This window comes from Bactrocera neohumeralis, chromosome 6 (assembly GCF_024586455.1).
Source record: "Bactrocera neohumeralis isolate Rockhampton chromosome 6, APGP_CSIRO_Bneo_wtdbg2-racon-allhic-juicebox.fasta_v2, whole genome shotgun sequence".
NCBI lineage: Eukaryota > Metazoa > Arthropoda > Insecta > Diptera > Tephritidae > Bactrocera > Bactrocera neohumeralis.
The window spans coordinates 10,543,871-10,570,040 of record NC_065923.1 but is presented as its reverse complement, the minus strand read 5'-3'; the positions used below and the strand labels follow the sequence as shown (position 1 = coordinate 10,570,040).

At 34.8% G+C, this 26,170-nt stretch overlaps 3 protein-coding genes across 5 annotated transcripts; all 3 read right to left on the bottom strand.

Annotated features, from left to right (window-relative positions):
- Positions 1 to 210: 210 nt before the first annotated feature.
- Positions 211 to 6,537, bottom strand: LOC126762104 (uncharacterized). 3 transcript variants are annotated; one of them, XM_050478619.1, is made up of 11 exons: positions 6,072 to 6,537; positions 5,909 to 5,996; positions 5,702 to 5,830; positions 5,465 to 5,637; positions 4,871 to 5,029; positions 3,070 to 3,188; positions 2,649 to 2,811; positions 2,400 to 2,566; positions 1,909 to 2,015; positions 1,038 to 1,848; positions 211 to 975 (listed from the first exon to the last, which is right to left on the bottom strand). In XM_050478619.1, exons 1-11 carry the CDS (start codon positions 6,214 to 6,216, stop codon positions 247 to 249), a joined length of 2,790 nt encoding a protein of 929 aa, XP_050334576.1. In that variant the 5' UTR covers positions 6,217 to 6,537; the 3' UTR covers positions 211 to 246. The 3 variants fall into 3 exon arrangements, with proteins under 3 accessions (XP_050334576.1, XP_050334577.1, XP_050334578.1); XM_050478620.1 differs by having other exon boundaries at positions 5,909 to 6,205; positions 6,322 to 6,537; XM_050478621.1 differs by having other exon boundaries at positions 5,909 to 6,196; positions 6,322 to 6,537.
- Positions 6,538 to 6,974: 437 nt separating this feature from the next.
- On the bottom strand, positions 6,975 to 9,710 carry LOC126761697 (uncharacterized). The gene is given in 5 exon segments (XM_050478058.1): positions 6,975 to 7,310; positions 7,313 to 7,950; positions 8,007 to 8,800; positions 8,861 to 8,967; positions 9,602 to 9,710. Coding segments are annotated over 5 exon segments (1,953 nt in total). The 5' UTR covers positions 9,680 to 9,710.
- A 2,962-nt stretch (positions 9,711 to 12,672) lies between these two features.
- On the bottom strand, positions 12,673 to 25,942 carry LOC126761033 (hippocampus abundant transcript 1 protein). The gene is given in 10 exon segments (XM_050476920.1): positions 12,673 to 13,436; positions 13,505 to 13,789; positions 14,842 to 14,939; positions 15,021 to 15,107; positions 15,244 to 15,452; positions 15,590 to 15,781; positions 15,961 to 16,293; positions 16,379 to 16,474; positions 20,896 to 22,651; positions 25,676 to 25,942. Coding segments are annotated over 9 exon segments (2,496 nt in total). The 5' UTR covers positions 21,994 to 22,651; positions 25,676 to 25,942; the 3' UTR covers positions 12,673 to 13,338.
- Between the last annotated feature and the right edge of the window lie 228 nt (positions 25,943 to 26,170).

Genomic DNA, 26,170 nt, shown 5'->3' with positions numbered 1-26,170 from the left:
ACAATTCTAACCGAAACTCTTGTTTACATGTGTTCGCTCATCTCTTGTTAGTTTCGGCGCTGATTCTTTCAATGGACAGGAGTTATGGTAGCCGTGGCCAGCTATACACTGTCCTATTTGGAAAGTTTGGAACAAACCTCCGCAACCTTCGCGTATTTAACAATGTTTTGTTTAAAGAAAGTGGCGTTCTGAAAGGTTTTCCGTTATCAAATACCGTTATTTTCAATTTATATAAATAGCAGTATATTAAGTAATTTTTTTATTAAAAGTTAATATATGAATAGAAGCATTTATTTCCAATCCATTCATCCCGTTATCCGTCGACTCTTCGACAATTTCTTCCAGGGTTTCACAAACATTTCTCATTCTTTTTTTTGGTCGGTTGCTTGCCATTGAACTGGTAGGGCCTTTCGGCATTTTTGCAACATTTCTATCGCAAACGCATTTCCTAAAAGAGGATGTTTCGAATTTATTATCATTTGCTAATTGTTGTGCTCTTTTGGAGCGAATTCCTTTAGAAGTCGTTGGTCTTTGCGGTTCTTTGATCTGTTTCGGTTTAAGTATACCTCTTTTCTCCGGCTCTGTAGATTCACTACAGACTTTTGCTTTAAGCAAAAGAGTGTTAGCTTGTTGCAGCATAGCTAAGTTAGCGCTGCCGTCGTCAAGGCACCTTCGTGCACAGCTTGGCCCCTGCATATAAGCTGCCCGCGCTGCTTTGCAGTCACATCGACCATTCGAAGGGCCCGATCTTACTGAACCTTCGCAAAGAGATTTATATAAGTGACGCTGCATCTCATCCATTACCGAATCAGTATTCCATCTATCATTCCGTCGGCCTGCGGCACCTGATCCGCTTTGCTCGCACGAACAGCAACTGCCCCTGGACGTGCCAAATAATCTGGCTAAGTAAAGTGCTATGGGAATTAGCGGCAATATCAGCCATATCATCATCAAAAAAGCACTCCACGAAACATTCTGCAAATAGGGAAAAATAACTCACTTAGAAGAAGACAGTTAAATACGTCTAAACACTGTACCTGTAAATCTGTATGTGCATCACAGTCCATTTTCGTACGATCAGCTGACCTAGACGAAACTTTGCGACACAAAGTAACTTTATTAACCACCCTATCTGTTGCCATGTCGACATAACCGTCCAGTTCTTTGGCGTACATGTTGTCCAAACCCGCCATTATTTCACTCAACTCATGTTTACTTTGTTTGGAAAAATTGTTTTTCAAACTCTCGATACCATTTAGACATTCACCGGTAATTTTGGCATAATTTTCTTTAAAGAACTCCACGACCCTGTTGCAATAGCTGGTCAAATGCCCGGCACTTTTATAGATTACACTCTGTTTGTATTCGTCTATTCTGCGCTTCTTAAAGCTTCCCAAATTGCACTGTGACAGCATCTTCACTTGATTATCGGGCATATCGCCGTCGGCGTATCTGAGCATTTTTGTATAAACCTCAGTTAAGTGTTTCGGGTCCGTTCTATTCTTTATATCTTCACACATGTTTTTGAGATCGAGCGATTTTGACGTTCTCGCGCTTTGCTTGAAATTTATTGTGTACTTTTGTAATTCCGGTGCATTTGGTTTCACATCTTCAACAGTACTCTTATTTGAAATATTAAACTTAATTTGTCTATCGACATGATCATCGAGGATATTCTTAAATGTTGTTTCGTCTAAGCAAGTGTCTTCAATATTTGCCAAGGCGCGTTCGTATTTATGTGTGTCGTTTCTTGTACAGACACTGTTATAGCGGCCAGCACCATGGACAAAGTGCCACAGAAACGGGTACAACACGAGTAGCAGAAATACGAACATCAAAAAAGCAGCGCTGAAAATGTGTTGGAGAGACATATCAAAAACAGTTACAAAGCGCATAGCCGGTACTTACAATTGGAAAAGGCAGGAGCCATTTTCTTGATTGCAGCATCTGGCTTCACTTCTATAACGTTTGCCACAACATCTTAGCAGCAACGCAATTAATAATACTACAGTTATCTGGGAAGAGAAAGAAATAGTAAAACCATATTTTCCAAAACGGATTTCATGCTGTAAGTGAGGATAATTCATAGGTTTGTGCGATAAGGGATGTTCAACAATTCTCAACGACAGTAACATAGCTTCGGAGGGACGTAAAGTGTTCGCTCAAACTAGAGTGGATCTTCAACTATAGAACTAAAACCAGTGTTAAGCTTTGACTCTAAAGCTGATGCCGTTTAATTCAGAACCAATCAGAAGAGTTAGCAAGTTAACTATGTATATTATAGTATGGTTTATATTACAAGCCTAGAATTATATAGGAGATCACATAAAACCAACACTATCAAAATCGTTGAGTTCTGCACAGACCATTATCGCACCTTTTGAATTTTGTGTACTCACCAATAGAAGAAGTGCATAGCATATAATATCCAGTATAAAAATCGCTAGCGGCTCTTTTGCCTTATCATCCTCTTCTTCCTTGCCGGCCCTTTCATAATCTGCATCGTCGGTGTCATCTCCACGTGGTCTGCTGGCAAGTGTCGTTGAAAGCGATCGAAATTGACCCCCTTATAACCCCATAGAAATTGAAAATGAATAGTTGAAAGCCAGAAAATATCCATAAATCACACAAAATTACAACATATTCACCTTTATCTCCTAAATCCTTTGTTATTTCTAGAAAATACGGAGATAATGCTTTTTGGGTTCTACTTTGTAAATTCTCTGACCAGTTTATGGTCGTGTTGTAAAGCTTCGAAAATGAGTAAAAGAATTTGTCCACAATACTGAAGATGCGATAGAAATCCAAGAGCTTAAATAAGCATAAATATCTATTTAATATGTATTAATAAAATATTATATATGCATATTTCTGATATATGAGGTTTGTTATTTATATTCCTGATCTAATAAAGGGAACGTTAACACTTATATAATATTTGAAAAATTACACACACATTTGAAATTATTTGCTTGCCAAATATTGGTAGTTCACGATGTGAGAGAGAACATTAACCTTACTTATTTGGATGGATATTTAATGGGTTGTTGTTCATTAAAAGTTACTTACCTTTTCCACTTGCATCGTTTTTAAAAGAAAGTTCGGAAAATCTAATTCTTTTAATACTTTGCGACCATCATCGGTTTCAGCCATGAACATCGTCATATTTCGATAGAAAAAATGCATATCTATGTAATGAATATATAAAAGAATATTATATATACATTTAAAAAACCACTATTAGCTAATCAGCGAGAGAGATCAAAAGAAAAGAGTTTCTCAAAACAAATTTTCGAAATAGGTTAATGTTCGTAATTGTGCGTTAATTAGTAAGTCGATAATCTGAGCTCACAACTTCGCCTCGAACCTCAAACGTGCACTCTATGCACTCCTTCCGCTTTTCCAAACTATTTATCGGTTAAATACCCAATAACGCTACCAAAAATTTATGTTAAAATTTCTTTGTGTTAATTAAGGCCCAATTGACACTGCTAACCAAAACTCTTGTTGACGTGTGTTCGTTTAACCCCTTCATACGCAAAACCTTTATGAGTTATATGGTGTATATGTGCTAGTTTCCACTTTAATTCTTTCAATGTTATAGAGTTTCGGTAGCCATCAGTGGCTGTGAGATGCTCTCTAGCATAAATGACGACTGTTGACAAAGTGCAAAAAGATGCGAATTGGTCAACATTTTGCCTCGCTTTGCTTTGCCTCCCGTCGACAGTGAACAAACAGAAAATCATATGTACAAGGTCTGTCGAAAAAGAAACAGGACTGTTAAAAAAAACAACAAAATATTAATATTTTTCAAAAGTTATATTTTTTATTCAAAGTAGTTTCCTTGTGCTTCGATACAGCGTTTAGCCCGGTCAATTGGCATTTCAAATGAGTGTTTAAGGTCATTTTTCGGAATGCTCTTGAGAATATCGGTCGTCGCCTTTTGGATAGCTGAAATGTCCTGAAACCAGTGTCCTTTCATGCAAATGAAGTTTTCCAAATAGGTAAAAATCACAGGGTGCCAGATCAGGTGAGTAGGGTGAGTGATTAATGGTTAATGATTAATGGAGTTTTTTGTCAAAAAATCAGTGACAAGCGTCGACCGATGACACGGCGCATTATCGTGCAACAGGCGCCAGGACCCTGCCTCACGGTATTGTGGTCGAGCACGACGAATGCGTGACAAAAGACGCTTCATAACACCAAGGTAAAACCCAGCATTAATGGTTTGGCCAGGTGGGACGAACTTTCGGTGTACAATACCCTCGGAATCGTAAAAACAAATCAGCATTGTCTTTATTTTTGACTTCTGAAGACGAACGACTTCTGATCGTCACAGAGGTCCTCACAACCTTCTTGGAATCGCTTAAACACTCACGCACATTACTATGGGATAGGCACTGATCACCATAAACTTTTTTCATCATTTGAAATGTTTCAGTAAGCGTCTTCCCAAGTTTAAAACAAAATTTAATATTTGCTCTTTGCATTTTACGACCGATGACCAAAAGCTGCTGTCACTTTTTGATCGATAACATCGATTGTAGTTATCCAATTGTCTTAAAATTTTTTACGAAATGTCAACAAGAGATCAAACTTTTTATTTCATATACCCACCAATAGGTGGCCAATAGGTGGCGCCACCAGAAACAGTTATATTTGAAAAGTTATGTTTCTTTTGCAACAGACCTTGTATATCGAACTTGACTGTCATAGCAACTATCTGAAACAAAAGTGCTATGTAAATCAGCTACTAGAATGCCGTGAATCGTATTTATGATTTGGTAATCTAAAGCCCTTTCCAGTTTAATAGACCTCACCCGTAATTACCGTACAGTTACAACTTTTATTTAAATGTATACATACGTACAGTCACTCCATTCCAAGACTCCAAAACACAATAGCTCGAACTCGTTATTGACCTCCGCTACGCGCTTATTTACATCGGTTATATTCTCAGCAGGCGGGCAGAGAGTTTTCGATTCGTCGGTTACAACTTCCGTTGCTCCAGTCCAATTGCGTATTAAATCTAGTTTACAACAAAACGTATTACACTAACGAAAGAAAACACAAAAAAAATTAACTTCGGTTGCGCCGAAGCTATAATAACCTTCACAAATACAAAAGGTTCCTTACTAGAACTTTATTCCGATTTTCAGAAAGATACCTTGTGAAATATAAGGCTTTACATACATAAGAGGACTTAATTGTAGTCCGTTATGGCAGGTTCCGATACATTTATCGCAAGCTTCTTGAGAGAAAAAACACTGGTGCATAGTCTCATGTCGATATCTCAAAAACGCGTACATATATACAAACAGACAAACGGACATGTCCAAATACACTCAGCTCGTCAAGTTGATAATTTATATGTATGTATAGTCTCTGACGTTCCCTTCTAGGTTTTACAAACTTCGTGGCAAACCGTATATTTTATTCAGGGTATAATAATTGTTTTACGAACCATTAGCCGAATCACGCGCTTGCGCTTGGAACTCCTCATAATTCAAACCGAAAACGTGATCTAATTGCCGAGCGGCCACCGAGAAAGGGAAATCATCTCTTGTCTTGGAATTTTGATGCTCTTGCATGCGCCTTTTGGAGACCGTGTTTTTTATAGCCATTATCACAAAATAGCTTTAATTCCGAAGAGAAAATTTCATAATAAAATTGTGATAAATTTATGCATATAAAAATTTACAGAAGACCGGCCAGTAGAAGGAGCATCAACAGCGTCAAAATGCAGCGCACACATCTTTGATTACTTCTCTCAGCATAGTCTCTGATGGGATTTAGATAACCTTTGCAGCGCAAACATAAATAGATCAGCCTGCAATTTAAGTGCTCGATTTAACTCAGCTTGCGCACATAATAATCGCATACATACAAACATATGCATGCAACTTACCCAATCAGCAGTACCACAATAATAATAATTAACATGGCCATGGCAATTCCGAAAGTTTTCAAAATCGCGCCCCAATTTTCACGATCCTCTATTTGAAGTAATTGTGGATGTGGATATTTACAAACTCATAACGGTCAGCTTCATAACAGTTAAATTAACCTACCATACGCCACCACTTTTGTGCCGAAATCATGAAGGGCATATCCTGCCCATTTGGGTATTACAACGGTTTCGTTCACGTTCTTGAAATCGTGATGTACTCGCCTTTCTTCGGGAATTGGAGTATACCTAAAGTTACTAACTGGCATTTTAAATACAACTATTCATCGATAAACTATTTATATAAAAAAATTGATTTAACGTCTTTATTTCAAATTAAAAATAAAATAATAAAAATCATTTTTGTTATTTACAAAGTTTATTCCAACGAAAGGAATACTGGAAAATGCGCTGTCAATATTTGTAAAACAAAAGGCAACAAGTAACTGCCACACAAACGAAGCGGCGTGATAATTACATTTTAAAATTATTTGAAATTTAGCGATGTGTGACGTTATTTTTATCTTTGAGCGAGTAATATCTTCATGCTGGTTTTTCCTTTCCGTCTATGCAGTTGTTGTTGGTGTAATAGAATTAAACATACATCACAGGAATATTTAAAGCGTGGTGAACTTTTAACAGAAAAATAATAGCGTATTGATCTGGTAAGTCGGCTTCTGAGCCGTGCTGCCAAACTAACTTTGCTTTTACCACTAGCGTTTACTCTCTCAATATAATTGAATACTAAATCATTTTGAAGAAAATAATTATTATTATAATGCACTCAAATACCTATATTGCACAATATATTGGAAATGTAAAGTCGGTTTTGGAAGCTGACCCTTTTCTTAAGGAAACATCAAATATTGTTTGCAAAGAAATCCTGACAACAACCAATCGGTTAAGTCACCGGTTAACTACCCAATAGTGCTAACAGATATTTATGTTAAAATTTCTCTGAGTTTCTTAAGACCCAAATGACAATCTGACCGAAACTCGTGTGTATATGTGATCGTTCATCCCTTTCTTACGCAAAGGACTTATAAGTTGCACAGTGTGTATGTATTAGTTTCGGCGCTGATTCTTTCAATAGACAGGAGTTATAGTAGCCGTCGCCAGCTATACACTGTTCTATTTCGAAAGTTGGAGCAAACCTCTGCAACCTTCGCGTAATTAACAATGTTTTGTTTAAAGAAAGTGGCGTTCTGAAAGGTTTTCCGTTATCAAATACCGTTATCTTCAATTTATATAAATAGCAGTATATTAAGTCATTTTTTTTATTAAAAGTTAATATATGAATAGAAGCATTTATTTCCAATCCATTCAATCCATTCATCCCGTTATCCGTCGAGTCTTCGACAATTTGGTTTCACAAACATTTCTCATTCTTTTTTTGGGTCGACGGATTGCCATTGAACTGAAAGGGCCTTTCGACATTTTTGCAGCATTTCTGTCGCAAACGCATTTCCTAAAAGAGGATGTTTCGAATTTATTATCATTTGCTAATTGTTGTGCTCTTTTGGAGCGAATTCCTTTAGACGTCGTTGGTCTTTGCGGTTCTTTGATCTGTTTCGGTTTAAGTATACCTCTTTTCTCTGGCTCTGTAGATTCACTACAGACTTTTGCTTTAAGCAAAAGAGTGTTAGCTTGTTGCAGCATAGCTAAGTTAGCGCTGCCGTCGTCAAGGCACCTTCGTGCACAGCTTGGCCCCTGCATATAAGCTGCCCGCGCTGCTTTGCAGTCACATCGACCATTCGAAGGGCCCGATCTTACTGAACCTTCGCAAAGAGATTTATGTAACTGACGCTGCATCTCATCCATTACCGAATCAATATTCCATCTATCATTCCGTCGGGCTACAGCTCCTGATCCGCTTCGCTCGCACGAACAGTAACTGCCCCTGAATGTGCCAAATAATCTGGCTAAGTAAAGTGCTATGGGAATTAGCGGCAATATCAGCCATATCAACATCAAAAAAGCGCTCCACGAAACATTCTGCAAATAGGGAAAAATAACTCACTTAGAAGAAGACAGTTAAATACGTCTAAACACTGTATCTGTAAATCTGTATGTGCATCACAGTCCATTTTCGTACGATCAGCTTTGCGACACAAAGTAACTTTATTAACCACCCTATCTGTTGCCATGTCTACATAACCGTCCAGTTCTTTGGAGTACATGTTGTCCAAGCCCGCCATTATTTCACTCAACTCTTGTTTACTTTGTTTGGATAAATTGTTTTTCAAATTATCGGTGCCATTTAGACATTCACCGGTAATTTTGGCATAATTTTCTGTAAAGAACTCCACGACCCTGTTGCAATAGCTGGTCAAACGCTCGGCACTTTTATAGATTACACTCTGTTTATACTCGTCTATTCTGTGCTTCTTAAAGCTTCCCAAATTGCACTGAGACAGCATCTTCACTTGATTATCGGGCATATCGCCGTTGGCGTATCTGAGCATTTTTGTATAAACCTCAGTTAAGTGTTTCGGGTCCATTATATTCTTAACATTTTCACACATGTTTTTGAGATCGAGCGATTTTGACGTTCTCGCGTTTTGCTTGAAATTTATTGTGTACTTTTGTAATTCCGGTGCACTTGGTTTCACATCTTCAACAGTACTCTTATTTGAAATATTAAACTTAATTTGTCTATCGACATGATCATCGAGGATATTCTTAAATGTTGTTTCGTCTAAGCAAGTGTCTTCAATATTTGCCAAGGCGCGTTCGTATTTACGTGTGGCGTTTCTTGTACAAACACTGTTAGAGCGGCCAGCACCATAGACAAAGTGCCACAGAAACGGGTACAACACGAGTAGCAGAAATACGAACATCAAAAAAGCAGCGCTGAAAATGTGTTGGAGAGACATATCAGAAACAGTTACAAAGCTCATAGCCGGTACTTACAATTGGAAAAGGCAGGAGCCATTTTCTTGATTGCAGCATCTGGCTTCACTTCTATAACGTTTGCCACAACATCTTAGCAGCAACGCAATTAATAATACTACAGTTATCTGGGAAGAGAAAGAAATAGTAAAACTATATTCTCAAAAACGGATTACATGCTATAATTAAGGATAATCAATAGGTTTGTCCGTTAAGGGATGTTCAACAATTCTCAATGACAGTAACATAGTTTCGTAAAGTGTTTGCTCGGAGTATAGTGGATCTTCAACTATAGAACCAAAACCAGTGTTAAGCTTTGACTCTAAAGCTGATTCTGAAATAGGTTTAATTGCTTAAACTGTTAGTATGATTTATTAGGGGCCTTTTTTTTTGAGCTATTAATTTTTTTCAATCCCACTTTTGTAGAGTGTTCAATTCTAAGGAATATGTGTCTAAAGTCAAAGCGATGCCATAAAATGCCTCTGAGCTATAGAAATTTGAAGATAAAAAATCACGATTGTCGTTTTTTACATGCCTTGGTCCAGTCCGTAAGGGCTCAAATTTTCAGTTAATTTTTTTAGGGTATTTCCAAGGAAATTTCATGATGGGATTGAAAAAAATGAATAGTTCAAAAAAAAAAACACCCTAATGATTCATATTAAAAACCTAGAATTAGATAGAAAATCACACAAAACCAACACCACCCAAATCGGTAAACTCTGCACAGACCATCATCGCACCTTTTGAATTTTGTGTACTCACCAATAGAAGAAGTGCATAGCATATAATGTCCAGTATAAAAATCGCTAGCGGCGATTCTTCCTTACGCGCCCCTTTCATAATCTCTTGCAAGTGTCGTTGAAAGCGATCGAAATTGACCACCTTATACCCCCATAGAAATTGAAAATGAATAGTTGAAAGCCAGAAAATATCCATAAATCACACAAAATTAAAAAATACTTACCCTTATCGCCCAAATCCTTTGTTATTTCTATCAAATAGGGAGATAATGCATTTTGGGTGCTACTTTGTAAATTCTCTGGCCAGTTTATGGTCGTGTTGTAAAGCTTCGAAAATGAGTGAAAGAATTTGTCCATAAAACAAAGTTTGTTCCAACGAACGGAATACTCCAAAAAGAGCTGTGAATATTTTTGTAAAACAGAATTCAACAAGTAACTGGCACACAAACAAAGCGGCGTAATAATGAACACCGGCGCATAATTACTTTTTTAAATTATTTGAAATTGGTGTGGCGATATTTTCAGTTCAGCGAGTAATATCCTCCTCTTTGATTTCCTTTCCGTCTATGCAGTTGTTATTGGTGTAATATAATCAAACATGCACCACAGAAATATTTAAAGCGTGGCGAAACTTTTACAAAAAAAAATAAAAACAAGAAAAATGTTCACATCGGTTGCACCGAAGCTATAATACCCTTCACAAATACAAAAGATTCAACACAAGATGTTGAATTTGATCGGAACAGACAGATGAGCATTTCTAAATGAACGCAGCTTGTCATGCTGATCATTTATACTTGTATATAATGTATATTTAATGGGATTTTTTACCATTCCTTCTGGGTGTTACAAACTTCACGAAGAGTTTGTTTGGTTGATTTCACCTCAAAATGTGTTGCTGAGGTGAGAGTATTTAAAAGGTTATATTAGCGTAGCATGTACATATGTATCGAATTTACTGGTATTTGAGGATATTCTACGAAAGTATGAAGTTGATCCAGATAATAGTTTTGAGGATATGAGCTTATTTGTAAAAATTTTTTAACTTAATGTAGTCGGCACCTAACACTGTGAAGAAACTTACTCCGAAACGACTGGGCCGGCCTATCGACTTGAAATTTAAAATGATATACTTATGTAAAAGTATTTGTCAGTGAAAATTATGTTTTTGGTATACTTTAAAAAAAAAAATGCAATTTTTGGGAAAATTTTTCGTCGTTTTTTTTAATAGTTGTAATTAAACAAAAAAACTTTATTCAAGACCTTGTAAATTATATCTCGAAGACCAATGTATGCGAATTTGCTTTAAAATCGGTTGAGTAGATCTCGAAAAATCATGACAACCGACTTTGAAATAACCGTTTCGGGAAAAGCACGTTTAAAGTTTTAAGTGACTATATAGCTGACCTCGAACTTACAACTTTTTAAAGCTGTATCTCGAAAACTACTACTCTGATCAGCTTGAGACTTTATTAGAGATGTTATAGAAATAAATAAATTAAATTTCTTTAAGCCGCCAAATCATGTAATTTCTTAATGAAAAATAAATTCGAGTTTGTCTCTCACAATACACATATGATTCATCATTATTTATTTTTATAGTGTTATTCACAAACCTGTTGCCATTGTTGTAAAGACCGAAAACATTCCTGAAGTAATTTGGAGGAATGCTACGGCAGTCCATCGCCGAATAAAAATTCGGGTACGTTTCCGTTACGTAGACCCGACTGTCATGGGAACGAATTCAAATACCGCAACTACTATGCCAGCAGGTATTTAGGTTTTGCAAGAAGATATTTTTGGGAAATATCTGCAAGGTTAAATAATTTCACATAACATTACAAAATAAACAGATATAGTGTCTAATAGGTTAGTATAGCAAATTATTTGAGATTTTAGGATCGAATACCGCTCTCATGTAGTTAAAAGTGCAATTATCGGATTGTAAACTGTATTTAAAAGCATAAATACAAAATAAATTCACAATATTAAACATTAGATAGAGTATTTCTTTACAAAAGAAAATTAGTACATATTTAATAACCGGGTTGTAAGTTTTTTAAATAAAAATAGAAAAATAGAAAAATTTAAAAATTAAATTTTTAATTTTATTTCCAAATACCGTGGTGAAAAATAAATTTAATTTTCAATTTTTAGTTCCAAACATTTTATATTAAAAATTAGATTTTTAGCAATCGGAAGCAAAAATAAAAGATATTAAAAATTAAATTTAAAAAAATTTAAAAAGTTTTAATTTTTCTTTTGTAACAAAAAAAAATTTATTAATTAAAAAAAAATTAAAATTGAAATTGAAAGTTTCATTTATTTTGATTTTAAAATATTTTTTTATTAAAATGAAAAAATTTTAAAATGAAAATAAAACATTTTAAATTAAGTTAAAATTATTTTAAAAAAATTACATTTTTAAATTGTAAATTAAATTTTTAATTTTAATTTTTTTAATTTAATTTTTTTTATTACAATAGAAAAATTAAACATTTTTTAAAATTTTTTAAATTTAATTTTTATTTTTCTTTAATTTAAAAGTTTTTAATTAAAATTATTTAAAAAAACACATTTTTAAATTTAAAATTAAATTTTTAATTTTAATTTTTTTTAATTTAATTTTTTTTATTACAATAGAAAAATTAAAAATCTTAAAAAAATTTTTAAATTTAATTTTTTTTGTTTTAATTTAATTTAAAAGTTTTTAATTTAATTTTTTTATTTTAATTTTTAAGGTTTTCCATTTTCAATTCCGATTACTAAAAATCCAATTTTTACCTAAAATGTTTGGGATTAAAAATTTAAAAATTATTTTAAATTACGATTTCCGGGATTACAAAATAAAAAAAAAACCGATTCTAATGTTAATTGATCTATTTTGAATGCATTAAATGCAACCCTGGTTAATAAGTTTTCAAAGACTTGGACTCTAGGATCGAAACTAAGCTATAGACTACTGTAGTCGTATATTTTTTTTATTATTAGTCTTAAAGCGTAACATAAACAAAAATTATAAGAAATATACAAAATATGTAGTTAGTCATGAAAACCAGCCCCACATCAACAACAATAACAACTTTTAAGATATGCAATCTGCTTAACGCACTCGTTCTCTTTGTTTTTATTATATTCCAGTACAACGCTAAGTTTAAGGTTTCACAAAAATATTTCAACTCTCATTATTAAATTGTACATTTGAACTTAGTGGAGTAGCCACCTAAAGTGAAAAAAATAACTAAAACAAATTGCCATTTATGCGAACGTATATGCTGTTGCTAATTATGTAACTAAATAATTATAGCACAACATCGTATGTGGGGACGTTGGGACAATTGCGTATTTTACAAATTTATTAATCAAAAATTGGGTTTTAAAAATAAAACCATAAACAAAGCTCAGAGCTCTTCTTTCTTTTAATATTCTACAATTGTTTTTGTGATTTTTTTGTTTGTTTCTTTCTTTTATATACAGCACATACATACATACAGAACGAACATGCATACATGCATTAAAAATACATTTGCTCTTTTTAAATTAAAGTTAAAATTATAAATAACTTCAGTATAGGAATTCATTTTGTAATTAGCTTAAAATTTAGCATCTACAAAATAAAAAAAGTCAGCACTTATTTAAGTTTTTTTTTAGATCTTTTCTTTTCTTTTTATCCTTTCCTCTGCTTAGCATTTCACAAATTCTTCGAAAAATACGAAAACAAATATGTCCTTTTTATATTTGGTTTTAATTTACTAAAAGCTACAATTGTGCCATTGAGTCGGATCGCATTAGGGGTGCTAGTGGACTCGTCGACTTGTTGCCGCACTCGATTTCATACTGCACATCCACGGAGGCACCTGCAAATGAAACAATAAATGCAGTGTGAATATGTATAATTGTTGATGTTTTTTTTTGTAATATTTACGCTTCTTTTCACTCGAAGTTCGATTCACATTGATATCATTGTGTTTGTCTGGAATGTAGATTGCAACCAAAATCGCCAGTATTACCATAAGTGCGCCAATAGCGAATGGTGGACCTGGTATTAATTCTGTGTATTTATTACTGTCATTTTGTACTGGGCCATCAGGTTTTCCCAACATGTCATCGTTCAAGTCCACATTGAATAAATAGAAAATTACACCAAATAAAGCCGGTCCCAAACCATTGCAGAGACCACGCATGCCAGTTACCATTCCTTGAACGGCACCTGTAAAGAAGATATATAATAAATGTATATTTCAAGATTTTTCTAATGCTTGATTAAGGAAGTTCTATTGTGTTTAATATAAGTTGTCGCATAAATAGAGAATTTATGACTAATTTTGAGTACTAACTCTCCAGAGTTAAACAAATATTTTTTTAATAGGAAATAAAACCTTTTCGCAAGATCTCAAACTCATTTGTACCGCAAATCTCCGATAGAGTACACTCTAGTGCAAAAATCGGATATAATTCCGATTTTCAACGATTTTTATACGAGTATCAGTCTGAGGCATGGCTGAAATCTACCGACAAATTTTTCAGATCTGACCACTAGGACACTAGCTAAGTAGTATGGCTGTCTGACAATGCACCTGAAAATCTAGGACGCTCACTCTATTGTCTCCTCTCTGAACCAACTCGTGCTTCTAATGAAGTTCATCAGTACTAATATCTTCTACCTCCTGAGAATTTCTAAATTATTCTCAATGGTTTCAAAACAGCTTCACTATCTGTACATATGTATGTAGTATAAATATATTCCATGTTGTGAACGCACTGCTTGTCAGAACGAGAAAGCTTTCTTTAACTGTTATAATCTCCGCATGGAAGACGCTGCAGTGGTCTGATAGACGGAAGAAGGATTTAGTATCTAATTTTACTAATAAAACACCACCTTCCACTCGATTTTAAGGTTTGAACCCACCCACATAGATGCTTATCCCTCTCTGATTTCCCCACTCTTCCCTGGAAGGGAAGGCAATATTTAGCATATAGCTGCCATACAAACTGAACGATCAAAATAAAGTTCTTGAATGGAAAAATGTATTATTTGACGAGATATCTTCATAGAATTCGGCATGGATTATGTATAGTACAAGCAATATTACATGTGAAAGGTATTATAGCTTCAATGCAACCGAAAGTAACGTTATTTTTGTTTCTGATTTTTATTATCACAACAATAACAACATTAGTAAGCTTTCAATTATCAAAATACCTGACATCCGCCATTTAATTTAAATTAAAATCATAAATTGCTTGAGATAAAATACTCACCTTGTCTGTCGGGGTGCGAATGAATTGAAACAAAGGCGCTTATCGCTGGATAAGTTATCGAACCGAGTGCGGCCAAAATGCCAGCAGCCCACATCATCCTGTAATCAAACACAACAAAAATTAATAATTTTAAAGTGAACACACACACACACACAAACACAATTTCATTAGCAACTCACCAAGACTTACTGCCAAGTCCATACCAAAATAATTGTAACATTTCTAGTACTAAACCTAAAATAATAGTATTTTTTGCACCAAATACCCTGTAACAACAAAGAAACCATGAAGATATTAGAGGGCTTTGCTTACATAAACGATGAAGCACAAACAAAGTGGGCAAATTCAAATTTTACATATTATGGCAGCAAAATGCAGAATGCAAGTCATGCTCATACTCACCGCATTAGATAACCCAAAGTCACCTGCACGGATATGCTTAGCGTACCAACAACAGCAATGAAAACGGCCACTTCCATTGAATTGAAGCCCATTTTCAATTTCAAATAAACAAATATGCACGAGTATTGCCCCGCCTCAGGCAGATATGACAAAAGCACAGCGACACATTGCATTAGTATGGTCTGATCGGAGCCTACCTTCCGCAGCGCCTATTCATTATACAAATTACACCAAATTAAAGTCATTTAATATACATCTTTCCACATACTCATACATATACACACATATGTACATATATACACGAATGCCAGCATATATTTGCGGCTAATACGCATTTGCTACTCACGGAAAAGGGATCAGCCTGCTCCCAGCTAATGGGCGCACCCCAAGATGAAGGACGTATTTTTTCTGGCAAGCTTTCGGGCACGGCCACCAATATGAAGAAAACATCTAGCACTGCAATGGCGGTGGCCAGCGCAGCCACTAATGTATCGCCGTAGGTCTCCATTAGTAAAGCGCCGAGTGCGGGTGAAATTACCTAAAAAGAAGTATACAAAGTGGTATATAATAGATGGTATTTATTTCATTTATTCTGCTTTTTTTAGCTTTAGCTTTAATTAAGTTTGCCACTTGTCACACACATTTCTAAGGTATTCATCAGCACAATTAACATATGCATACACAAGCATACATGCATGAACATGGTTGTACACATACCAGACTGGCGGCGAATGTAGCTGAAACTAAGCCGTACGCACGCGAACGCTCCTCAACGGTAGTGACATCAGCCACATAAGCGAACACCACGGAAAATGTAACTGCCAGCGCACCACTAATCGAGATCATTGCGAAGAACCACCACGAATTGATGGCCATCAGCGGTATTGGTGCGCACGTAAAGAATACTGTGATGAGTAGGAAAAATTTACGCCCCCAAATGTCCGAGAGTGCGCCCACAAGCGGTGCACTCAGAAAGGACAGTATGCCTTTAATGCCCATAACTAGTCCGTTCATGAGGAACGTGTGATCGGGAAATGTTTGATTCAGGGTCTGAAAACAAGAAAGAAAGTAACGGGTGATTAGGGTGAGAAAGCAGATAATGTGCTATAAGAAGGCATTTACATTTCATACGTACCGATATTACTGGCATTGTTAAAAGACCCCAGGCGAAGAATTCTAAAAATATTACGATCAAGGCGTGGTAGACGCTAGGCTCGCCAATGCCGGAACTCTGCAATAAATAACAAATGCAAGTATTAAGTATTTATCTAGATGTATTTTGGTAATAAATTATGGTTAAATATAAAGCGAGCAATAAAAATTGTTTAAGGGGTTACATGGGTTTCAAACGGGTCAACATTTTTTTCTTATTAAAATCTACCTCTAGAATATTGTCCTAAATTTTCAAGTAATAGTTTCGAAGATACAGCCTTGAGAACTTGTGCGCTCGAGGCTAGCTAGGCTAAGTGCGTCGTTTTTAAACTCGTTTTTCTTGAAACTGTGTTTTTGAAGTCGGTTGGCAAGATTTATCGAGAATTGCTGAACCGATCTTCATGAAATTTTACACAGGTCTTTGCGATACAATTCTTAAAGACTTGGACGAAGGATTTTTTTCCTTCCGAGTTTAAAATATTTTTTTCCAAAATTTCAGAATTTCTTTTTTAATAGTATACAAGTATGTTTGTAACAATAAAAAAATTCTAATAAAATATTTAATTTTTTATATGAGAAAAAAATTGTTGAATGGCTGGCCCGAGGAAACCCATGTAACCTCTTAAGGAAAGCAGAGAGAAAACTCCGTTCCCACGACAATCGATTATACGTAACCGAAATGAACCCGGGTTATTTATACGGCCAAGGACTGTGAACTAGGCATAACTCTACGCACAACACAACAACAACGGGCATAACTAAATGTACTCAGCTCAGCTTATTATTTATAATATATACTTTTTAGGATCTTGGACGTTAATTTTTGGGTGTTAAAAACATCGGGACAAACTTAACATAGTCTCGTTGGGATATAATTTCATCGAAACACGTTAATTTTTTTCGTTTTCATATATCCACGCTAACTCTTCGTATGAAAGCTTGCGTAATTATTGTTCGATACAACACCGGTAAATCTATTCCCATGACAGCCATTTCACATTACCGGATTAGAGCCGATGTTTTTGTACTAAGTACGCTTTTTTGGCAACTTTTCAACTATCTGTGTAAATTTCTTATTATTACTAATGAATCCAACTCTTAAGTGAACTTATATTTCTTTTTGTTGGACATGCATAGAAATGCTTTTGTTTTCACAAAAAAAAAACATAATTCATACTAACATTAATAAAATAGATAATGAGCTAGAAAAATAAAAGTTTAGCTACACAGCTTTCCGACTTTTTCGGCTACTGAACTGACCTTCTCTCACTTTATTTATTCAGGTGCGGTAAGCTTACTTATCTCAACAAATACATATAAGTATATAGATATGCGCTAACCAAAAAAAATAATAATTTGTAGGAGGACACCATTTTATGGGTATCTAAATAAAAAACTCGAAATATAAATAAAATTCAATCAAAAATTCCCACATATTCCGACATTAGCGCCATCTAGCGAGAAAACCAGTTTCAGTATTTCTTCAGACAAGAAAAGACAACGACTATCTCATATACATATTTATATTCAAACATAAATTACTTTTACAATTATTCCAAAAACTGTAGGCCTCACAAACATACATACTTTCATACAAAACATTACCTCAGAGAAAACATACCTGTCAAGTGCTGGTATCTTCATAGTATATTTACGAACGTCATATGTACTCATACTTAAGAATGTGACGCATAATCTCAGTATAACATATGGTGTGTATAAAGAGTAGCGATTTCATGAAATTATTCAAACAACAATAAACAAACCCGAGAGAGAAAATATTTACCAAAGTAATGATGCTTTTGAAACAGATTTCCATTTACAATACTATGTATATTATTTATTTACCTTTTTCTATACATATGTATGTGATTATAAATGGCCGTCTGTGGACAGGAGTGGATAAATATCAGAGGTTCAGAGGTGCTTAAAAATGTACACTACTACGTGGAAAATCTTGCAAAATTAATATTCTAGATTACGTGCAAGAATATCGGCTTAAGTTAAACAGATCTTACTTCCCTAAAATTTATATAGCGTACTTATATTTTTATACCCTGAACAGAGTAATACATATGCAGGCGAAAACGTCGGAGCGGAGATATATGCGAACTAGTCTTTCAGTTTTTGAGATATCGATTTGAAATCTTCTATATGTCTTTTTCTACACAAAGAGACTGCTTATTTGTTTGAACTGCCGATATTGAACCACTAAAGCAAAAGTGTCAAACAAACTTATTAATCAAACTCAAGATGAAGATATTTTTATACCCTTAGAAATGCTGTTATAAAGGGTGTTAATGCTTCGGTAGTCGAAGTTAGTGTTTTTCCTTTTTTCTACTTATACTTATTTTCGAAACATAATATTATTTCAACGATTTCTTTTGAAAAATGACTCAGCTCCATATAAAAATACATTTAGCATGGCATTTCATTTGAAAATGAATCAGCTATTTACTTTATTTGCATATTTTAAATTATGCAAACATTTTGCTGACATTATGAAGAGCACAAATCGTGCATGCGAAGATATCATAGTCAAATATAAGTACATATATTTTCTCTAAAAATAGCCATAATTTGCATTTCAAACTAGGTTAGAAAAAAATCGATTTCAGAAATATTTCAAAATTATATAGTAAGTAAATATTTAACTGTATATTAAACTATTTGAAGTATATTATACTTAGTGCATAAAATATATAAACATAGTAAAATAACGTAACATAAGTGCCCAGACATCAACTCTTTATTTGAGAAGCTTATCTTATCTGAACACTGATCATTGTAATGTTTTATTAAAACGGCGATCATATTTAATCAGTTATACAAGAAGGAAATATAATTTTTTATATAAAAAACGATAACGATAAACCTAATCGATAACATGTAATCGAGGAATTAAATGAAAAGTCGAACATTTATTTTCTTTTATTTATTATTAACCGATTGTTTATATTATTCAAACGCGACGCCCAATAAAGTGAGGTACAAACATACATATGTATGTATATATGTCACCTAGAATTGTCAACTCGACAGAATTCCTCCAAATTTACATTACTTTGGAAAGTTTTGTGCCGCTACAACAACAAAGACAATCCCTTCTCCCATCATTCAAATAGCGGTGTTGTTAAAAAACATAAAAATTGTGAAAACTTCATAAAGTTAGACTCGATGATGGAAATGATACTTTAAGTTTATTAATCACACAGTTGGTGTGACCTAATTATGTGGTAAGTGGTATAGTTTAAAATCTAAACACCCCATATTGAACTCACAGGAACTCTTTCTGAAATTTGCCAAAGCGTATTTTTTTTATATTGACATCGCTGTTTATCCTTTGCCCTCATTTAACAAGTATCTAACTGATCCTCGTATGTCTGTCAGAGACCGGAACAAGTAATATTTCGAAGGTGCCAAGTTTGAGGAATTTGGCTTTGGAGGGACATCAAACTTGTATGAGGTCTTGCATAATACTGGTGGAACGAATCACTAATTTTGTCTAGTTGATAGCAACAGACTTCAGAATTAAACGTGATATTATCCGACAAAAGCTCAAAATAAACGATCTATTACTATTGATTGCTATCGGCTTTCGAAGTGGTTTGAGCTGTTTCCTCGTTTTTAAACCATGATCTATTGATAAATTCTTGTAAACAATCTTTGGTTTGAGTGTATAAAAATTGATCACTAATTTTGTCAAAGTTTGCTAGTTTGTTTTCAACATGTCAAGCTTCGAAAATCTCTGGTGAACCAAATAAAAACTATTCAATCCTCAATATTTAAGAACATTTTATACACAAAAAACAAGAGTCCTTCGAGGACGTACATCCTCATATATCAGCTATTGGCGTTCATATGTATAAAGGCATGCATTTTTACCCTTTTGAGGTAAAACAGTAAAATGTTCCGAAAGTGCTGTTTTCAAGCTGTAAGAAATTCAATAAAAACTGCTGTTTCATTTTCGATACAAAAATTCACTACTTACATTTGTTCAATGTACAAAGGCAAAGAGGTTAAGTGCGAAGTTGACTGTAAGTAATTCAATAAAAACTGCTGTTGTCACGATACAAAATTACTTAGCGCCGTTTTCTCAATGTCTGGCTAGCAGTTATCTGTCAATTAAGTTCTGGTTAACTGAACCAAGACACCTTCTTTCGGTAAAGAACCTGGCTGCTGACCAGACATGGAGAATACAGCCCTTTGTGAACGACTCAATTTAGACTTTATATGAAATTTGAAATTCTATGATTGGAATCAAGATAACAAGTTTCTAAGATCGCACAAAATATGGCATCGACACTTCTGAAAAATCTTCGTAAGGTGTATTTAAGAATTTTAGCTGAAACTAAATAAAAAATAAAAATAAAAATCGAAGTTCAAACATTTTTCGACCAAAGAATATATACAAAGTGCACATTTTTCACCTCCAAATGCACTTCTTTGGCATTTTACCCAACGCCACACATAAATAGTGATCAGTGATCCACATTCTACAATCTCACCTTAAAAGTGCAAGCAGAGCCAACGCGTCCAATTCACCCAGCGCCATTGCGTTTTTACCGTTACCACCGGCGGAAGTGGCATATCATTGCCGCTCGTTACATATGCCAGTGTTGCAGTTGGATCACTAGCAGCGCTCGCCGAAGCCGATTGATTTTGACTTAAATTAGCTAATTGATTTTGTAGTAGTGCACGTTTGGTCAGCATTATCTTAGCGTCTGGACTAGCGGTGCAAATATTGTCTGTGTCTAAATCAGTGATAGTTGTTGTTGTAGTTGTTGCTATGGAAAACGATATATTGTCCTCGGATATGGAAGTTGCATTGTTTGACTCTATTAAAAATTTTTGTTGTTGTTGTTGTTGTGCAGTAACAGCCGCCGAAGCGACGATCATTTGTAACTGTGCTTGTGTCGCTGGCAGAGCAAGCACGGCATTTTTCTTCATTAAATTAAAAGCAGAAGCATCCATCATGACATTAGCGACATCTGCCGTTGTGGGCGTCGATGAAGTGGTGTGCGAGGCAGTGGATGTCTTTGAACCACTATTATCCTCCGTGTCGGCTCTGGCGAAAATCGCTGGCGTATTCTTAGTGCGTTCTTGTTGTTGTTGCGCGTGGGGTTGTTGTTGCTCAATAACAGTGGTTGTTTGTTCGTCGGCAAGATTGCTGGTCGTTAATGGATTAAGCGTATTAATTGTAACAACGGCTATAAATTCATTCTTGTTGAGATCACTTGCTACATTCGCATTGGCATCCCTCGGTATATTACTGATACTGTAGGTGCTGCTGTTGCTGCGACTGCTACTGCTACTGCGACTGTGACTGCTGCTGCGGCTTTTGCTTCTGCTGCGGCCAACGTTGCTATTTTTGCGCTCGCCATTGTTGTACAACGGTCGTATTGTTGTGGTGGCGACATTTAGTGGCGGGGCGGTGGCCACATCATCGACCAGCTGGTCCGTAATGGTGGCCTCATCCTCACTTTCGTCAATTTCAAAACTGGTCGTATCGGCCTCTGTGATCTCACAGCTGGAGACTGGATCGTCTGTGTTGGAAGTTTCGGCGACATCATGAGACGCTGTGACATCAATGCTCATGACGGCGCAAAGTTTTTCAACTTACTTGTGTGGCAAATGTTAAACATTTGCAAGTAATCGATAATTTTTGTTCGATAACTTTTTCGATTATATTTTTCTTTGGTATCGATATTTTCGATAAATTATTTTTTTCGGTTATATTAAATTTTTAATTCTATTTATCAATATATTTTTTATCGATTTTTTCGATAACTAATTTATTGTATTAACGATTTTTTCGATAAATTACTTTGCTCTCGTTTGTTTTAAGCAGTAGTAGTTGTCGTGGTTGTGTTGTTGTAGGTGATGTGTATGTTTTGTTGTATTGATAAAGCTGTTGTACTTAATGTTTGTTCAATGCTCACACCATTAAGGCATTTGGAATTCACAATCTAATTGCACACAATTTCGCTTGGCGTATCACACTCTTTCTAACGGGCTATGCTTCTTCTATTCTTATTCTTCTTCTTCTTATTCACTCAATTATGCGCTCGATTTGACTAAATATTTGCGGTTAATTTGCTTTTGTTTTTGCATTTACATATAATCACAGCATGATTCCTTCAGCAGACATGGGCACATATGCATGTATGTATGTATGTATGTGTGTAGGTATTTATAAGCGATCACTATGGTTCTAATGATAAACATTTAACTGTTCGCCGTATTTAATTAAGCACTTTTGATTGGAATTATAAACTTTTATTGAGCACTCATTCATATAACAATACCGATACACAAACACACGCACATAAGCGTATATATGTATGTATGTGTATATGTGCGCTTCGTTATATGAATGCGTCAGTGCACTAAGTGTGGGAGTGGGAGGAGTGAGAGCAAGGGCAGCACACAATTGATATAATTAGTATTATATATTTTTAAATGAAGCGTTCGAAACGTGTTTTCACCAATTCACTTCATTGACTGCACGCGCGTAACAAAGCATCGTTTCACTGCCGCCGTGAACCGTTTGAAACTGCAATCAGTCAGATTCGCGGCCAGCTCTGTGCCTCGCTGTTTTATCATACAGATGGTGTTAGTTTTTGACTTGTTTACAACTGTTATCTTCGGAGTTGTCTGTTTACGCACCGGCCTGTCAGCGGATCTGTCAGCCGCCAGCGTTTTCACATGTTGTTGATCTCTCTTTCGAGACTTTTGCAAACTTAATAAACGTTTGTTACATTTCAATGAGCGCAATTGCTGCTGAGAATGAACAAATCGGCGAAATCTCAAGACACTTTTGCTTTGATTATTAGTTTTACTTTGAATATTTCACCCAACAATGCGCTTGTTTTTCGTTTTTCGTTTTTCGTTTATTTTTCTATTTTTTAATTGTCAAATTTCACAAGAAATTTTCATGCACTTTTGATTTGTGTAGAAAAAACGCTTATGTGTTTTCCCGTATTTTTTGCTATTTCTATATTTTATTGTAAAAATAAGAGAATAATAACAATGAAGTAATGTCAAAAACTGTATATGGGCTGCCAGATATATTGGTTATTTCTCCAGTGTTGTGATGTGACGAAAATAGTTGTTATTTGGCTGTAAAGGGTGGTTCCTCATGTCAAGCGGAAGCGTTAAAAGGTGAAAAATTGTTAAAAACAAAAACAAAAACAAAAAACAAAACAAAACACAATAAATTCAGTCTCAGAGCTCAGCTTTGCCATACAAAGACATGATTTTGACCGGTGAGTTTGAAGGGCTATAGTGGTCCGATCTGAGCAGATTCTTCATTTTATAGTGTTGCCTTGGACAAACATTTATGCCATACTTCGTGAAGATTTCTTGTCAAATTAAAAAGTTTTTCATACAAGACCTTGAGCTTGATCGGTGAGTTTGTATGGCAGCTGTATGTTATAGTAGTCCGATCTGAACAATTTTTTAGGAAATTGTAGCGTTGCCTTGAACGTCTATGCCAAAGTTCGTGAAGATTTCTTGCCAAATAAAAAAGATGCCACCATACCTGGTTGGTTTTTGAAACTAAGATCTCAAGAGTATGTAATTGCGCTGCGGGAAGCCTTACCTAGAAGATTTTCGAATGCTACTTCAGTGGATATAGCTGAGATAATCAATTTTTTTGGAAATTTTGAAAATTATATTTACTTTTGTTCCGAAAGATTTTTTGTATAAGACTGTTTCCCTGACAGAAATCTGGCAATTGAAATAAAGCTCCATTGCCTGGAGCATTATTATATAATATTTCGGGAAAAAAAATAAAAGTGAGGTTATGGTTGGTCGTTCTGAAGAAAGCACCACTAACGTAAAGGACGTAACAGAATCTAGATGTGACACATATGTTCATATATTACACTTTTAGAGAGTACATCGTTGAAACCGCCAGCAAAGCGCAGCCTTAGCAGCCCCTACATTAGCTAACCATAGACGCTTAATTAGATAGACAAACATAGTTTTACTTGGCAATTATTTTTTCGCGTACTTTATCATTATTGACTTTTTCCATTACAACTAAGGCAGTAAAAGTTGGAAATAGCTGACGGAAAGCAAACAGAAATTTGCATTTACTAGATAACTAATAGATAGCAATGTAGTTCATATTTTTAATTTTTTTATTTCTATTTATAAGTCAAAGTATGTATGTTTGTATGTAGCTGCAAACTTTTAACTTTTATTATTTGGTTAACACAATTTTTGTTAACTTATGTGTAAACAGTGCGAATTACATATTGAACGCCAGTGTTGGCAATAAATTACGTATACGCCGTGTTGCACCGCTTTTGAGTAGCTGCGCTAGGAGGCGTGATGTCACATTCGCACAAGCAAATGTTTGCGTTCAAAACGCACACATATAAATGTACATTCATATGTGTTTATATGCAAATTTTCAATTATTTTTTTGTACTTTTTTGTCATATAATAGGCATAATAAAGTACATGCTGAATACATAGTACATACATATGTATGTATTTGTATGTATATGCTATTATGTATAGGCTTGCGTGTGCAACTGTTTCGAGTGTCATGACAGCTGACTTTCTGTAACTCGCTTATTGGCTTGTTGCAAACTCAAACTCATTCTGTTTATGCATAAAAAATTCCTTTGTTTGGGCATTCTCGAATTACAGCATGGAGAAAATATACAAAAGCAAAAAAGTCAGAACGGACAAACCCAGTTGGCACTAGCGAAAAATTAGCAAAGTCAACGCACAAAAGAGATGCAACAACAAAATTGTCGCATAGCTGACAAACATGTACATATGTATGTAAGCATATATGCAAGTATGTTAGTATGTTTAGGCATATGAGCGTGCACATATGCTAAGTATTGCATGGAATTTTACAGCACTAATCAGCAAGAGAACATGTTGTATGAAGATGACATTTTTTTCCTGCTTCTGTAATTTGCTTTATTACTTTATTGCCACTTCATTGCTTTATAATAGCAGGGCCTTAGAAAATCGATAGGACACTTCGTTCTGTGAACTTTCCGTTATGGTGCATACATACACACATACATATGTACATATGTGCGTATGTACATTAGCATTAAATAACACTTTCATTTTTGGTGTTTGGAAAACTGGACATTAACTCGCTTTGATTTATTCACACATATGTATATATGTATGTATGTCTACTCATATTACAGTTATAAATAAACACTTTTCATTAAGGTTTCGCCATTAAATATTGATTGATGACACGTTTCGAACACTTCTTTATAATTATTTGTTGTATCACATTTGTTGTTTTGCTGTTCTCTAGTGACATTGAGGCAAACTTGCACTACAACAAAATTTCTGCGTTTAACAGTTTATGTTTTGCATTAAATTGAGGCAAAATATTATTGACATTGCACAATTAATTTAAAAATGTTTTAGTTGGTTTGCACTATTTTCTTTAAAATTTGTAGAAATTGTAGAATTTTTTAGTAATAACTAAAATAAAAATGTATATAAAAGGAAGCCGAGTTTTCACGACCGTTCGCGTATGCACACGTTTCATTTTGCACACAAACGAGTGGGAAAAACGTATGAACGGCGAAACTTTTGCTTTCCACCGAGCTTTCGATGTTCTTTTGTATATATAATTGGCAAAAGTTTGCTGCATTGGCCCAGGGCCAAATTTGCGGCCAAAGAATGCAACGAAATTTTTGAGAATCGTGTATCTAAGCGATGCATAGTAAGCATATTTAATAATATATAACAAAGATATACATACATATTTATAAATGAA

Bases quoted from the DNA above. Each gene is read 5' to 3' on its own strand.
- LOC126762104 (XM_050478619.1), bottom strand. From the start codon at position 6,216: ATGCCAGTTAGTAACTTTAGGTATACTCCAATTCCCGAAGAAAGGCGA. The intron at 2,567-2,648 runs GTGAATATGTTG...TGGGGTTATAAG, and splicing joins AAAGGATTTAGGAGATAAAG to GGGGTCAATTTCGATCGCTT. The intron at 1,849-1,908 runs GTAAGTACCGGC...ACACATTTTCAG, and splicing joins GGCTCCTGCCTTTTCCAATT to CGCTGCTTTTTTGATGTTCG.